Consider the following 16793-nt stretch of genomic DNA (forward strand, 5'->3'; position numbering starts at 1 on the left):
GGGGTCTTACTGGTTGGAGTAAGATTTTATGTTAAAGCTGTTAAAGTATTAATTTTCGCTTGTAGTTAACTCACAATTAGCTGTAAATTCAAGGTAGAGTCTGCAGGATTTTCCCCAAAATAGATGAAAAAGTAAACTTTTACAGGAATAATCTTGTTCAATAAGCTCCTATGAGCCTCTATACATGTGTGTCAGTGTCTGTGTCTGCTTCAACCCCCTCCTCTGCCTGGATGTTGATGTTTTGATTGTATTGGGATGTTTCTGGGAGGAGAGTAGTGTGATTACATCAGCCAATCACAGCTCCCAGTATGCAAATGACTTTGTGAAGCTATCCTGAGTGGCTATGATAGCGAATGTAGCACAAAGGAAGAAAAACACAACCAAAGTGAAAAACAGATAACACCCGTGGTTTGCTTGTACTAACGTGCTAAGTGTGGTGCATGGCTCTCCAGTCTCTCCCATGTAGAAACACAATGCTACAGGTGGTTGCTGGGCTAGTGAGTGTGTTCGCATAGTCATGGTAGGACGATGTGGGTGTGCGCTGCTGCTGGCACTGAGCCAAGGAGGAGGAGCCTAGTTTGAATGTTGTGTTTACAAACAAGAAACACAGAGTCCTGCAGATCCTACCTTTGATAACACATTTTTTCCTTGTAAGTAACTTAAAGGGATTTTTCCAATAAAAGAATCAGAGCAGTTGAGGCTAACTTCTCTTTCCTCATGAGGAAATATGTTTGAGTTGTATCTTAGTGTGCTAAGATCCTGAGCCGGACCAGGCTCTTGTTGGCAAACAGCACCCGGCCTGTTATTACAGAGTCCTGGCTGTTCTCATCAGCATTCACTCGGGGGAGCACCTGCTGCTGAGGTGGATGCTCCACGAGTTATTGGATTGCTAATCTCTTCCTGGGAGGCCTTTTCAGCCAGGCGGACAGATGAGGGTGGAAAAGGCAATAAGCCATCTACGGGGAGCAGCTGATGATAAACTTGAGTGTGACGGCAGCAACAGAAAAAAGCTTGAGGGGAGGGGGGTTGCTGAGATACGTGTGTCTGTATACACGGCAGACTCAGGAAAGGATGGCTGTCTGGCCTGCTAGGACATGCCTGCCTCCTGATTTCCTCCATCACAGGCGCAGAGTTATTGCTTTTATTTGAGGACCGCTCCTGCTCTCTCCCTCATAGATCAAAGCGCTCGATAACGTGATGCGGATTGGATGGGATGGGGGGGCTGAATCTGGACCTGCTATCTACATTGCATGCATCCTATAGCTGAGAGCCCCACAACCGCCGCTGACTGCTCCCTTAATGGTGATGAATTCACAGGAAATGGCGAGCCCGCTGCCAAGGAATGGGTGATGGACGGGTGCAATAACTCTCCATCATGGGATCCTCTCAAAGGGTGAAGGCACATGGCATTACAGAGAGCACACTGTCATCAGTGTAACACTAACAGGCCTATAAAAAGACAGAGCCGCTCAGAGGAGACACAACTTTCTCGACTTTAGCTGATTCAGTCCTCTAGAGAGAGGCATGTGACGGCCTCTTCGACCCACATTTACAGAGGGACGCGTCATGAAATCAAAGAGATGAAAGAGGGGAGGAGACCTTTCTCTTTCCCTCAGCCAGGACCAGATCTACACTCCCCTCCTCCCCTGTGATGAGTTTAAATCACAGGCCTTCCCCCTGATAAGGCTACTACACTCGCTTTATACAACATGACGGATTAACAGCCCAGCTTTTAAGTGATCGCTGCAAACAACGCCTCCTCTGTACTGCGTGTGTCCTGCTTGGCATGCACAGGGACAGCTGTGCGCTCGGCTTTGAACCTGCAGGACTATTGTGGCATCTTTAGGCGTCACAGCACATCAAACACATCTCAGGGGCTGCGGGGAGTCGGAGCTACAATCCTACAAACTGCAAAGCAGGACTATCATGGGCTGGCTCATTACACATGGGCTGCTTCTGTGTCACCGTGAATAGGAGGGCTGTCACGGCAGCTGCGAATAGATGATGGCGACAGGCCGTCCTGTTTTCCTCTCTGTGTAATAACAGGTGAATGTGGCTTTCATTATGAGACTTTGTGACATACGAGCATCACTGATAACTCGGGAACAAATTCCCCTCCCCCCAGCAGATTTTTGCCTGTAAAGGTCACCAGATGTCCATGGCTGAGCCCAAGCTGCTGCTCCCTCAGGCAGGATGGACGGTGACAGTGATGAATGGATGAAAAATGATCCGAATATCAAGATAACCTGCTGAGCCGGGCAGCAGGCAAAGAGCCAAACACTCCATTTTCACGTGAAGGACAAAATATTCAGATTTACTTCAAGTAGGAGCGGTTGACACTGAGAGGTAGACTTTAGCCTCATGTAGGAGAGCAGAGAAGATCAGTGCAGCCTCCAGGGTCAGCAGGCGTGGGGTGCATGTTTGAGTTTACATCAATCAGATCACTTAGATTATATACCATACATAACTTATATCATTCATTATAGATCATCTACGCCTCTGCTTGGCAGATTTGCTTTTGGCAAGAAACAGCTCATTAGTGCTTCACACATTAAAACACTCTGGTAGTTAATGAAATGCAGAAGCGTTCAACCAAAAACAAATAAAGTTTTGCAAAAATACAAAAATATTTCATGAAGTTAAGGATGCACCAATACTAGTATTGAGTATCAGGCAGATACTACACTGAAGTAATAGTAAAAGTACACTGAATGCTACTCTATGGCATGAAGTTAGCTTGTTACTTGTGCACATGGCAGCCAATTACATGCAACAAGCATAATGACACAACAAAACAGACAGGTTTTAAATTGGCTCACGGCAGATAAAGGAGGTGTTTGGGCGACACTGTTGCACATTCATTCCAATTAACACAGCACCTGATGCTATGTTTTGTGTGGCTATGGAGAAATTGACTAGGCTCAAAGGGGAACTCAGGGGGAATTTAAAGGCTAAACATACAGATATCCATTTCATATGATATTTGTGAGATTTTAGCTGAGGTGAGATCTGGAGCCAGACCTGCAGCAGGCTTGTTTTCAGAAAAGATGCTCAGAAAAGAGGTCAGAGGTGAGTTTCTTAGCAGCGAAAAACAATACTCAAAACCTTTGCCAAAAACGTTCCACCCTGGTAGGAGAGTACAAGAAATCTCATGGCGTGACCATTGATAGTTTGGCTGGAGCCAAACTATCCCCATAGTGACGAGTTGGCAAAAACAGACACATGATGACATCACTGAAACCTTCCATAAAAATACATGTTCGAGGCTGAGGAGGGAGTCTGTCCGTCAATCTACCATAAATGCTGTGTTTCGAGCTGTGTGACTTCAATAAACCGGCAAAGGCTGCCAAGTTGATTCTGTCATCTCATCGCTCATATATGCGTGTTTGCATCTGGGAAACCCCTTACATCTGGAGATACTCAAGTGTTAACAATGGTTACAAAAGCAGACTGCGAAGTATGCAGCACGAAATTATCAAGAGGAGGGAAGAAAAATAGCTTGAAAATCAGACCTATGCTGCCCCACTTATTGGAAACCTTCCATAGGGGTGCAAGACATATTGATCAGATCCAAGAAGGTGGAGCTAGAAACACTGCAGTCTGTTGATTGGTCAAGTATGGATGGGTACCTTTCACATTTAAAACGATACGGTACCCGTACCTGGCAAAACCAGTAGCAGTACTCAACAGTACCAATTTTTGGTACTTTTCTGTGTTTATGTGGTATAAAATATCAATTTGTGTAATAAAAATAAAATATAGATTCTTTTCAATTTAACATATTAATTCTGCAATATATTACCTTGCAATCCTGTGTTCATGTCCAGAATGGAAAACCACCTACTCTTCCACTACCTCACAGTCACAAAGATGCATTTAGGTACCTAAACATGGTAACTTTTGATTTTACGTGAATAGGTACCAGGTACTTTTGACAGAATTCATTGGTAACTACTTTGGTACCCATCCCTATGGTCAAGTGAATTGTCACTTCCAGTGTGACAGCAGTAATAAAGAAACAAAGCCTGATTCATGTCAATCATAAGGAAGACAAATTGATGGATGTCTTCCATCGTTGCTCTTTGTTTATTGTGCAACGTTTTTCTTTGTTGCTAGATTTATTAGCAGGTTACAATGTGTTGTCCTCACACTATTATGTTGCTGACGAGGCTATCTGCATCCGGCTAACTAAGACAGGCACAGCTGGCCGTGAAAACACAAACAGGATCAGGCTAAACTGATCCGACCCATACCAAACTGTACTGATCCTGATCAGACTGCCTGGTGGAAACGAAGCTTACAGCTAGTGGAGGGAAATGGCTGAAGCCGACTCTGTTCCAAACACTGGATAAGAGGAAAGACATGTCACCCTTTCAGCTTCACCATGGATATTTGGACTAGCAGTGTAAGCACACTGATTCCACTAAGTTCAACAGCTCTGTGGGTTGATGGAGATGTCACTCTGCAGATTTTACAAGCTGAATAGTTTCAGGAGTCCAGCAAGCTAAGGTGTTTTTTAAGGACATGCTTTAGGACCCGGAGAATCCAGAACCTGGCTGAAGAGCAGTTTTGACTGTTAAAGTGTCACTTGGTTAAAAAGTCACAAATGTACTTGGTTTCATGAAAAGTTGTGCATGAAACATGAAATGCAAAATTATATTATGAAACACTGAACTGTGTCAGGAAATGCAGTGAGCCTTCAAAGCCACCGTAAAAAACATGCATGTTTACACCATTAAATATTTAAACACACGATATATTCATGATGTAAGGGCCTTCTCTGCTTCTCATGTTCATATGTTTGTTCTGTGAGGGATATCTAAACTTGGAGGTAGATAAAAAGTAATGCTAAGCTAAGCTAGGCTGTGCCCTCAGCATGCTGTGACCGTTTTGTGACATGACTGAGTTTAAGTTGTTTAATTTAAATCAAAGCAGTGAGTTCAAATGGATGTATGTGCTGTATGTTGGTGGATATACTGAATATTAATGACCACTCTTATGGAAGTAATACCCATAGTGCCTGCAGCTGATTAAATATGAAAAATCATCCAGAGGATGTAATCAAGCGCATGGTGAAAAATGCATGGGGTTCACATATTGAAGAGGACACAGCATGCGTCTCCCAACATCACACACACACACACACACATCATCCTGACGTAATCCACGACGAAGCCTCCTCAAAGCGCCGGCTTCAGACCAGCCATTCATCATTTTCACATCATAGCGTCCGTGTTTCAGAGCATGAGGGCACTTAAAACGCAATGGCTAATGGAGCGCGACGCACGTTATTCAAATCAATACACAACATATTTACAGGCTCTTTCTGCAGAGACGAGAGGCGCGTCGCTCGCCTCGGGTGCAGGAATAACAAAAGAATGCCCTGAATGCCTGGGAACAAACACGCTCGGAGGAATGATTACACCAAACAAACCTTCCATGGGCTTTGGTGCTTTCCCTCCCACCACGTCTTCTCCAGGCGCTCAAGGGGGAGAAGTGTTTTCCTTACGCCGGTGCCACCATGAGAGCACAGTCAAACAACAAATAAAGTGAGTCTGGTGCGGTAAATAAAGAAGATAAACAGCCAGCATTCTTGCTTGGATAGCCCTGGAATATGCTTTTATTGTTTGTTTCTGCTTGTGTAGTCTTTGTCAGGATGACATTTATCTGCTAGCTTTGTTTCCTTTGGGTAAGCGTACTCTATATGCTGTGATTACATGTGCTAAACACTCCAGATTGGATTGTGAGAAGGACAACAGTCCAACCTTAAGGCCTGCTGTGAAGGAGTCGCACAAAAGAGAAACTTCTCAAGGTGTTCAGGCTTCAACCAAGGCCAAACATTTCACAGCTTGCTCTTACGCAACACTTCAGTCATTCTGAGATGATTCCTTCGACCTTGAAGCACCTTCAAGGAGATACATCAAGTTTTGTTTGACGATGCAATCTAAAGATTTCACCACAGCTTTCACTTCCAGGTGCAGTGCAGCGCGTCCAGCATGCAAAAAGTAAAAGAAGAAGAAAGCAGAGATTTATTGTGTTGACATTTGTTTTCACTGTGTTGTTTTAAACTCCACAGCTGCAGAGCAGCCCCTCTGTGAGGAGCAAACACCAGGGGAGATGAGTCAGGACAAGGTTAATGAATGTCAGGGATGAGACAGAGTGGGTGGTGAGAGCTCCACATGTGTGGAACAAAGAAAGGATCCAGGTCTGTGGTCTGCGTCCTTGTGTTTCAGCTGCAAAGAAAAGACTGAGACTTGATCAACATCACATGAAGTCAGGAAAGTTTTCATCCATGTAGCTGCTTCCTGCTGTGGGTACAGAACCAGACCTCACGCACAGATCCTGGCTCACTTTCTGAACCTTCAAACCTTTCGGGGAGTAATTAATCCTTTTTGCAATCATTAATAATGCGAGCTGGAGAAAAATCCTTAATGTGAGCAGTGGCGGTGAGTCCCTGCAGCAGCAGGAGCTGGATATTGATTGAACTTCTATGAAATGTTCAACCGGAGTGAGGCTCTGCTTTGTGTTTCAGCCCAAAACCTCCACATGCATGAATCAGCAGCCTCATCAGGATGAAAAGCACCTGTGGTCCTCTGCATCAATCATCGCACTGCATGCGCTAAGTCGCCTGCTGCAGCTTCGTTTTTACAAGCAGACATGGAGGCAAGAGGGATGAAGATCAGCATCTTGACTGTGTGATATGAAACATCTGTCGGGTCCAGAAGGTCAGCGCGGGAACTTTATTATCAGACTCTGTCAGTCTAAATAGATTTTTTCTCCTCACAGCTGAGAGCTGAGGCAGTTAACAAGACCAACAGGGACAGGACGGGGATGAAAATCGCTTCACGTTAAATCTCCCAGCCCTCCAAATCAATTTGGCGGACATCACTTTGAGAAGCAAATGTCAAATTCACCGGCAGAGACGCTTAAACACGCATCAAGTGTATCGCACACACCTGAAATAGCTGCTCCTGCATCTCGTTAGACAAAGATTAATGAAGCTCCGTGTGCTGTTTGTGCACACATAATAGTGCATACGCTATAATTAGGCCTTAGAGTCAAACACTATTCAAATGGGTCCACTGAAGGATGCGTGCTCACTCAGAGCAGATGCTAATTGAAATCAGCCGTGCATACAGCCAGATATTAATATCACCTACAGAATTACGCCAAAAGGAGTACAGAGTGTTATACACGCTGAATTACAAAAATAAAATGAAAACATATCTCGCTGGGTGGAGACTGAGGGGTGAGCCGCGCTATCTGTGTGTGTGTGAGTGTGTGTGTGTGTAATTAATTTAGCGGAAGGACTAAAAACAGCATGACTTTGACTCCTCATCCCAATCCCCCCCTCAAACCCTGCTGCATATTAATATCATGGAGGCAGAGAGAGGATCAACAGGAGGAGGAGGGGTTAAAACTGGAAGCAGTGAATGGGAAGTCAAATCTAAGACAGAATAATACAGGAAATACAGGAAAAGGAGCTGAAAAGGACAGTCCAGTGTCTTTCTCTCCATCCAGGAACAGTTTACATTATTTATAACCCACAGTCTTAAATTAGGGTGACAGGGGATCCACTTGGTCGCAGAGATAAGGAGGAAGCATGCCCGAAAAACAATCAAGCCTCCATGTATTGTGCTTTTAAGAGTGCTTTCAAGTTCCCCGAGGCCAAACAGCCCTCAGACTTCCACGCGGAGTCCACTGATAGTCCCTTCACTCCTCTTCCTCCCCCGCTATTTGACCACGCCGATGAAAATCCAATCATCTACTTGACCGAAGGGGGAACTGGGAGCCATCAGCAGTCGCACCGGCCAGCTTGGCAAACCGGTACAGTGCCCTCACAACATCCACACACACACCCTCCACACACACACACACACACCCTGTCATCAGAACCCAATTAAAAAAGCCAGGGCTCAGAGACTCGGCTCTGCACTGATCCCACGCCAAGCATGGTGGCAGAGGAGGGAGGAGGGAGGAGGGCAGCGGCCGACCACAGCTGGTAAAGTATGAGATAACGGGATGAAGGGGGCTGGCAGGAAGCTGGCAAAGCCCGTCCATCCTCACTTCTTACTGGATACATGATATAACAAAAATACCAGCAGCGCCCTGCCATGACCCTTTGAGCAGGTGCAGGACTTCCACAGAGGCCTGAGCAGCATCACCACCGCCTGTTTGATCATCCAGCAGGGGAGGACGCAGCAGCCATGTTGGGTCAGCCTTTTCCATCTCTGCTGCTTCGTCATCTTCACTGGAATTGAAGGCGGCATGAGCAAGCATTCTGGGTAATAACGGCTTATTACTTTGACACCCCTCATCTGGTGTCATTTTTGTAAACAAAGGCAGAAAAATGGAGCACGCGTGTGTCGATAACCACACGCAAAGACAAACACCCCGGCTGTCTGTTGTTTTATTCATGTGCCATGTTGCTTGAAAGGACTTGTGGGATAGAAATCAGTCTGATCACAGCATGCTGATGCTGGATTTGAATCCATCATCTGCGCCTGTATGGAGTCAATATTCAGACCCAGGGACACGTGTGGCTAAGCTGTGGCCAACGAGATTATCAGATGATCCAATAAAGTTTGGACGGCGGTCACAGACGCGATCACGGCGCGGTAAGCTGTGCAGATGAAACGCAGAGCCGCCCTGTGTAGCTTTCCAAAGCCTTCCCCGCAGACAGGGAGTGTGAGGGGGAGTGTGAGAGGGAGCCAGTGTGCAGCAGCAGCAGCAGCAGAGGTCAGAGCACATCAATGTGAAACCGAGCACCCTCAGAGAACTAGTGGAATCTGAGAAATCCTGCAGCCACAGCGGCACACTCCAGACCTTATAAAAACCGTCAGCTTTATAAGTTACCGCCTCCTCCTATCTGTAATTACAGCGTAGCCAGACAGCCATAAAATCTAATGCATTGTAAATTATGAGGTGTTGCACAGAAAGCATTAATTCTGCATGAAAACGGGCAACTGGGCAGTGCTCCTTCGCTGCTTTGCTGCCTCTCGTTGTGATTAAAGCCAACATTTTGGTCATTAATAATTCAGGAAGGAGGCCAAGTGAATAACAACAATCCCTCTGGGGGTAAACGGTCTTTCAGATCGGCCTGACTCAAGCAGAGGTCAGGGTCAACAATTCCAGCACACCCTCAGGGAGGTGTTTGAGGATGCTGCACTGTGGGAGGGCGTTTAAAGGCTCTTATCACGCAGCGAGAGGGCAACACAAACTCATACGTCGTGTGCGTTTGTGAACAAGTCCGGCTCGGTGAAACTGCTCATTAAAGAGTCCTGTTATTTCACCATGATGAAAGCGGCGCGACCGTCCAGTTATGACAAGCTGCAAGACGCAGTGGGCAATGTTTTGACGTTTCTTTGACAGCCTGCGTTGCTTCTGTTGGAGTCACATTTCACAGCCTGACATGACAAGCTGAAAGAGACCGTAAAAAGTTAACAGCGATTGTTCAGCAGCTGTCACGTCGTTTGTGCACACAACTGTTGAGCTACCGGCTAACTGTCTGGATCAGGAGTTTACTTTTCAAAGGTTGTGAGCAACTTTTTGCAGATGAGGACCACACAGATACTGTCAGTCAGATCTCCAGGAGTGAATTTAAAATCAGAATCAAGAGGATGAAAAGCAACGCTTGTTAAAAAAACACATAACTGAGCCTTGTGTAACCCCAACACACCTTTGATCACGGTGGAGGTGGATTGTATGACTCACAGCACACCAAGGCCAGCTCAGGCGCAGATACAAAGATAAGTAAGATAAGTAGAAAAGATCACTGCTGCTTTCTTCCTGCATCACACAGCACAGCAGATGGGAGCACGTTGATCGCTGACGTCCTAAAGGTGGCACTAAAAATACAGCGTGACGTCACGTGAGCCTCACAAATAGCTGAATAATTCAAGGACTTCTTCCTCCACTTCCAAAAAAACGAGACAGAAACTGCCCAAGTCTCTGGATCCAGTGTTAATTATGAATGTTTCTTTGTGGACACAAGATGAGGAGAGAGGCTGCAAGCTGAGCTGCAGATACGCTAAAGATAAAACTGTAAGAGAGAAGCCTCAGTGCCTAACACACAGGAAGGAAAGAAGTCATTCCCTTCACACTGTATGGATCCACTGACCTACATGTTACTGTGCCTCAAGGTAGGCAACACACTTCCCTCACTGTATATTTAGCATTTCATTACTGTCATTCTGTCACAGTGGAAGCTTGGCAGACACCTGGTTGCATGAGACGACAGCAGAAAGGCAGAGACTTCAGATAGGATGCTGTGTGCTGATGCTTTGGTAATTGAAAGTGGTCAATCATTGTGAGGCTTAGAGTGAACAGACACTGTGCTTATGTGTTGTCTCACTTCTGTGAATGCACATTTCAACAAAATGTGTCAGAAACCTAAAGTTCTCTTTTTAGGGCCTGTGTCCACTTGCAGCAGTTTTTGCACAAGCAGCTCTAATTTTCAACAATCTAAACAAAAAAGTTAGCAAGCTTAGCAGGCAAAAAAATCCCAAAATGCTGAGCTACATTTATTTTTCTAGTGGATAGGCTGTATTCGACGAGAACTAAAAACATCCATACAGCTCAAATACACTGGATGCGTCTACGGTCCGGCTCTGCTTTATTGTTTGCTGACTGCATACAATTGGTCACACTGTTGTTTGTGTTCTGTAAAACCTCAAACCTATTGACTGAAAACCATGATCTTGTTTTGACGTGGTTTCTTTTATTTTGAAAGTCACTGGTTGTTTTTTGTCCGGAGCGGAGACGCATTTGGTGTATTTGGGCTGTTCCTTGTGTTGTCTTTATTCTGACTAGGGATGGGTACCTTTCACATTTGAGACGATTCGCTACCAATGCCCGGTACCTGGTAATCGGTTCTTTTTTGTGTTCATGTGGTAAAAAATATCAGTTTGTTTAATAATTACGTTTTTTTTTTTCACTTTATTCTTCAGTATATTAACTTGCAATGCTGTGTTCATGTCCAGCATGGAAAATTGCCTACTCTTCCACTCCCTCCCAGTCACAAGGATGCATTAAGGTACCTAAACATGGTATTTTTTGATTTTACATGAATCGATACCCGGTACTTTTGACAGGATTCGGTCGGTACCTTTAAAAGTACCTAATTCGGTACCCATCCCTCATTCTGACACAAAAAAATCCTTGAGCTTACTTTTCTGGTAGCTGTGTCCACTTGTTGCATCTCTTGGGCTTGCAGCTCCTAATGTCGCCGGAAAATCCAAACTTCAGTGCTCTTCTATTTCCAGCTGAGAGAGCTGCAACACAGGTGAAAAAAGTGAGCACATAGCAACAGTAACACAGACTCTGAAAATGCATGTAGTGGACACAGGCCCTTATGATTTAGAGTAAGTCCCAGTGAAAAACACAGTGGTGGTGACATTCAGCATGCAGCATGTGATCCTTGAAGGCACAGAAATGCCACAGCACGAGGTAACAACCAGCAACCCACACAACCTGACAGATTTCCCCCTTCAGGAAGAAAAGCAACAAAGAAAGCTTTTAACTGCATCGAAATTGGGAACGAGTTAATAAGCTGGTCGGTAACACGCCTTTTTATTGCGCTCTTTACAAACGCAATTCATCACTGTCGCGCGCACTTCATCTCATCCTGGGCGAGCGGTGTTGCGCCATAAATCGAAGTGCAATCACTTCCAGGACAAAAATATGATGTAATTAAGAGAATCCGCTCCAGCCTGAGGGCTTTTGTAGATTTATTCCGGCTTGGGAAGAAAAAAAAAGTCTTCAATTTCCGTGGAGATGGAGAGAAATGCATCAAGTGATTTAATAGAGAAAGATCAATTCAGCGTCACATTCAACCAATAAGTCTGACATGCAGGATGCCTGCACATTAAACCCCCACGTGAGGGTTAAATGAGTTAGAATCAGCTTATTAGATGCACACTGAGGCGCTTGCTTCCTTTCACTCAATAAGATGTAGCTGGCAACACGGCAGATGTAAACAGCCTATTTATAAGGGCTGTGCGAGTGAGACTCAAAGGTGTTTAATAGTGATTTACAACTACAGTGAAGGTTTTTTTCAAAAAAAGGGGAAAGAATTATTGATTTAGAGTGCTGCAGCGGTGAATCCCTGACCCACAGTCATTATCATAATCATTTTGTAACAGCTGTGCAGAGGGGGAACTTATTAGTAGTGAGCTTAGCATCTTTAATTCTGGAAATAGCCTTTGAATGTGAGCATTTATCAACACAAGGACGACAGAAAACGACTCTTATGCAGATTTAGCATCACGCAATTGAATTCTCTCTGCAAACTTGGATCAATTTGAGCCTTCTGAGCGTTTTTATTCCTCCAAACTTGAGCTCATAACTGTTGTGCATGTGCCAGGAACTCTATTCTAATACGTCACTGCCTAATTGAGATTAAACCACTGTATTTCACGTCACAGAAGATGAATGGAGGACTTTGTTACTCAGATTAAATGAATCATTTTCCTCCCCACGCTCTTACAGCATCAGGATCTGGTCGCTCGCCAAGCCCAGCGCACCATCACAGCTTAAACGAGAGAGAATCTGGCAGGGATGCAAGTATTAACAACCCAGGCGGCGTTGTGAGGTTGAAAGCCACGGTGGGATTGGGCTTCTCTATGACAAGAAGAAATAGTGAGGAGGGAAAAAAAGGAGGAGGAAGAAGAAGTATTGACTTCAAGGGGCGTTGTAATTCCAAAAAAAATGGGAGGATGAGTCCAGTAGGAGGAAGATCCATTCACGTCTTGGGGAAGATGTCAAAATAAATCTCCAGGAATTGATTTTTGCAGGCTTAGGCACACTGTTCACAGCGAGGAAAAGACACTGGCTGTGAATTGTTGTTACGACCCTTTGACTACAAGGTAAAATCCCATTGAGCGGCTTGCCACAGAGGCTTATACATCCCCCTGCTTCTCATTTTTACTGTCCCTTTCACTTCCTTACAGTAGCAGTGTGTGTGACAGAGTGATAAAGCACAGCATGGTGACACTCATCCCCTTTTTATGCAGAGAAACAGAGGGGCTGCTGGGGTTTTACTAGTCCATGTTAAGTGACAAGGATTAAATCATTGTGCTTAATATTAGGCTATAAAGTCTGCAGCATTATGAAAAGCACAATACTCTCATCCACTTAATGTGGATTTATTCTGTCTCTGCCTTCCTCACCCACACATACAGATGCCAGTGAGGCTGCATGCACTTAAATCGACACATGAAGTCTGTGAGGGGTTCGTAGCTAACCTGCTGTGCGGCGTAACCTCACTAAAGAGCTGCAAAAAGAGCCACTTGAGGGGCAGTTACGTCCAAAAACACCCACTAAATATAAACAAACGTCCCAAAACGAGTTCGAATCCTACAGTTAGAACTTGTAGCCGTTTACAGCCACAGTTAAAGAGAGGAGGAGTGTTTACTGCTTCTGTGAAAGTCAAACTGCGTATTTAAAAAACAAATTAGCAAAGCAAAAACATCCGTCCGCGAGCGCGTGCGAGCACCGCGAGCGTCAACAGTTCCTCGAAAGCTTTCGCAGACACGCCGCACATGATAAAAGCCACATTCCTCAGCATTTCAGTCCACCTACCAGTGCTGTAGTCCGAGCCCACGTCCTCAAAACTTGTCCTCCCCCAAAAAGAGAGCTTGAGAGCGTAGCTCCGTCCGCTCCTCACCGCGCGGATTCCTCCTCTGCTGCTCAGCGTCTGCTGCCGCTTGCACGCTCGCGCTGAGAGGGGGAGAGGGGCGGACCAATCAGAGGAGGAGGAGGACAGCAGCCAATCAGAGGAGGGAGGAGGCTGAGGATGCTGTGGATTGACTTGGAGGCTGAAGATACACTTAAAGCTCCTGTGGGGGAGTTTTTAAATGATTATAGAATAAAAAAGTGGACTCTGATGCCTCTTTATGACCTACAAAGCAAATGAGATCATCACGAACAATAATAAACATCACTTTATTGTTGTTTCTAATGCCTTTCATAGTTGCTACAGGGGTAGGTGTCAGAGCAAACTATTTTTTCCATGTATCCCTGAAAATACTTCCTGTATTTTTGTTTGATAACACTACATGTGTACTCTTGGAAGAGTTGTTTCCACAAATAAACAACATATTGTGCTGTTTTATTATCTGTTGTGCAGTTTTTACAACCGCATCAGTTTGGCTTTATGATAGCCTGGCAGGAGGACAAAACGATGGAGCAAAATGCTGAAAATTACCCCATCTTTGGATTGTCTATGAAAACGTTACAGGAGGACGAATGGTCCAATTAAAAAAGATGCCACAAACAGCATTTCAGGAAGGGATGCTGAATTATTGAACCAGAACCTGTCAGCAGCACACCGTAGCACGATGAACCACACTGATTACGTAGAGCCTTCCCTTTTCTGACAATAACACACTTTTCTTTCCTGGTGTAATTAACATTGCAGTGTATTCTCTCTGCAGCCAATTACCTCATGCGTTCACGCTGCAAGAGAGGAGAGGGGAGGGAAAATCTGTCAGGGGTGACAAAAGCCACCTAATGGAAAAATCTGTAACTCCTACAACAGGCGTGCTCTATCAGTGAAAATCAATACGCCTTTCGCCAAAGAGATCTCAGCTGGACTGTGTTGTCTAGGTAGGCCATAGATCATGCTCGCCAGCTGCACTAAAGGGACACAGCAAAGTGCAGCCACACGTTTGTGCACTTACTGATTAAATAGTCATTTTTTGTCAGGTTAATGAAGCTTTATTTCAAACAGGAGACACAGCAGAAATGGAAAATCTTCTTTATTCAGACAGGAAAAAGAGCAGGCAGGCATCAATCGAAGAAAAACACAAAATTTCAAAGGGTACAGATGAGTCGGCAAAAATATAGATATCTTTGCACACCAGGTGCATTCAATCAGCATCAAACAAAGCTAGATATTGAATAAAAGAGCAGAAATATATCTTTAAAACTCTGTAAAAAACACCAGAGCAGTTCATCTCTCCATGGACTTAGAGGTGAGATTATCAAACGCCAAACGGGGTGGATTCAAGAGTTGTCGCTGTCGTCGTCATCGTAGTATCTGTTCCGCTTGATCTGCTCCTCCACTGTCAGAGTGTCATCGTCGTCCTCCCACAGAGAAAAAGTGCCCTCCCTATATGTGCTGTGGCTTGTTTTTGTCTCATCCACCCCTGCGCTCCCTGTAGCCTCCATCCCAAAATCCAAAAGGTCATCCAGTGCTGATACCCGTAGAGGCAGCATTGGCGGTGGCGTCGCCTCGGCGTCAGACGTACCAAAGATGTCGCATTTGAAATCAGATAGCAGGCTGGAGCTGCTGGCGCTCAGGCCGGCAAAGATGTCCTCGAGGAAGCTGGATGTGCCAATCTTTGGCTCGGCGGCCTCGTTTTCGAGCGCTCCCTCGGCTGCGTCCGTGAAGAAATTTGTGTCTGAATGACGGCGCTCTGTGGCTTCAGCGCATTTGGCACCCGCCGGCACAAAGGCGTCGTCCCTTTGTGCCAGACGCAGCACTTCACTTGGCATCCATTTTGACTCATCGCAGAGATCTGCGTGGAAGAAATCAGCCCCTGCTGTTGCATCTGTCAGGAAGGGTGACGGATGTTTCTCTCCCTGCGTCTCCTCCAGCCCTTCAAACAGGATTTCACGGTCAAGCAGCGTCTGGCTATTACTATTATTATTGTTGCAGTTAGCATTCAGCGCCTGTTCTCCCTTCGCCTCCTCATCTATTAGCGTGACCTTTACCGCCTCCCCATTGCTCATGCCGTCATTTTTCCCTTTATCTATCTCCTCCTGGCTTTCCCCCTCACCTGCTGCACTCTCTACCCGCCCATCATGCCCATTTACTTTCACTTCCTCCACCCTTTCTACACTTCTCTCCACCACTTGCATACTTTCAACATCCGTCTCTTTGCTTTGTTCTCCCTCTTCCACTTCAGGGGGCACTTCAGAGTCCATTTCAGCCCCCACTTGTGCCACAGCCTCACAGCCGCTGGTTGACTCTGTAGCTTCTTGAGAAACCTCCACCTCTGCAGGACTCTCCTCAGGCCTTCCCTCATTCTCTGTTAAATTGTAGCCCTCCTGCACCTTGGCGTCTTCCTCAGGTCCATTCTGCGCTCCAGCTGTGTGGATATTAGTCTCTTTTAATGAGGGCCTCGCAGGCTGATTTAGGTATTCATTTTCCTGAGCTGAGCCCTCCTTAGGGGGCCATGATGGCTTAACCAACGTTAACTCCTCTTCTACAGCGAAGGCTTTCTTTGGAGAGTCCGACTGAGGAGGCCAAACGACTGAAATCTTACTCGCTGGCTTTTTGTTTTCATCGCTTATTTTATGATCCTGTGTGACTAACGTGCTCTGACCACTGGAACACCTTGAATCCATGATTTTCTTTTCGAGTAATGGTGATCTGACCCTTGATTTTTCGCTGGAGTTCTCCTTATTACTCCAAAGTTCTTTGTGTGGTTTCTGTCCAAATCCTTCATCGTAATTCCCTTTGGACTTAAACAGTTGCTTGTAGTGTGGCTTGCAGTACATTCGTCCATGGAGAGAGGCGTAGTTGCCAAGACTAGGAAAGAAAATCACCAAAAGAAAAGGTTAGAGCAGTGCAGATAAAAAAGAGATGAATGCTGTTGCTATGTGATGATCAGTCACCTTAGTTTGCCTCTGCAGTGCTCACAGCGGAAGCAGCTTTTATGGAAGTTTTGTTTGTCTGCTATCAGCGATTCCATGGGGTACACCCTCTTCCGACACACCCTGCACAGTTCGGACTCTGGAACTCGAATTCTCTGCAAAAAAAAACAAAAAGACAGGGTGTAAAAAAT

The 16793-nt window shown here is 45.4% G+C and overlaps 2 protein-coding genes across 2 annotated transcripts in view; both read right to left on the reverse strand.

The window, feature by feature from the left end:
* LOC141785978 (beta-1,3-galactosyltransferase 1-like) overlaps nt 1–13707 on the reverse strand; it is an 82212-nt gene extending 68505 nt beyond the window's left edge. The window contains exons 1-2 of the mRNA XM_074664643.1: nt 13582–13707; nt 11171–11273 (exon numbers count right to left, since the gene is read on the reverse strand). The gene's annotated coding sequence lies outside the window, so the exon portion shown is untranslated. The remainder of the gene's footprint in view (nt 1–11170; nt 11274–13581) is intronic.
* Nucleotides 13708–16410: 2703 nt separating this feature from the next.
* The window catches only part of xirp2a (xin actin binding repeat containing 2a), a 43121-nt gene continuing 42738 nt past the window's right edge, over nt 16411–16793 (reverse strand). The window contains exons 9-10 of the mRNA XM_074664640.1: nt 16624–16757; nt 16411–16537 (exon numbers count right to left, since the gene is read on the reverse strand). Of these exons, the coding sequence (XP_074520741.1) occupies nt 16663–16757 (95 nt within the window). The 3' untranslated portion in view covers nt 16411–16537; nt 16624–16662. The remainder of the gene's footprint in view (nt 16538–16623; nt 16758–16793) is intronic.

Source organism: Halichoeres trimaculatus, unplaced genomic scaffold (assembly GCF_033239565.1).
Source record: "Halichoeres trimaculatus isolate MK-OKI-2021-1 unplaced genomic scaffold, fHalTri1.1 fHalTri1_scaffold_24, whole genome shotgun sequence".
Taxonomy (NCBI): domain Eukaryota; kingdom Metazoa; phylum Chordata; class Actinopteri; order Labriformes; family Labridae; genus Halichoeres; species Halichoeres trimaculatus.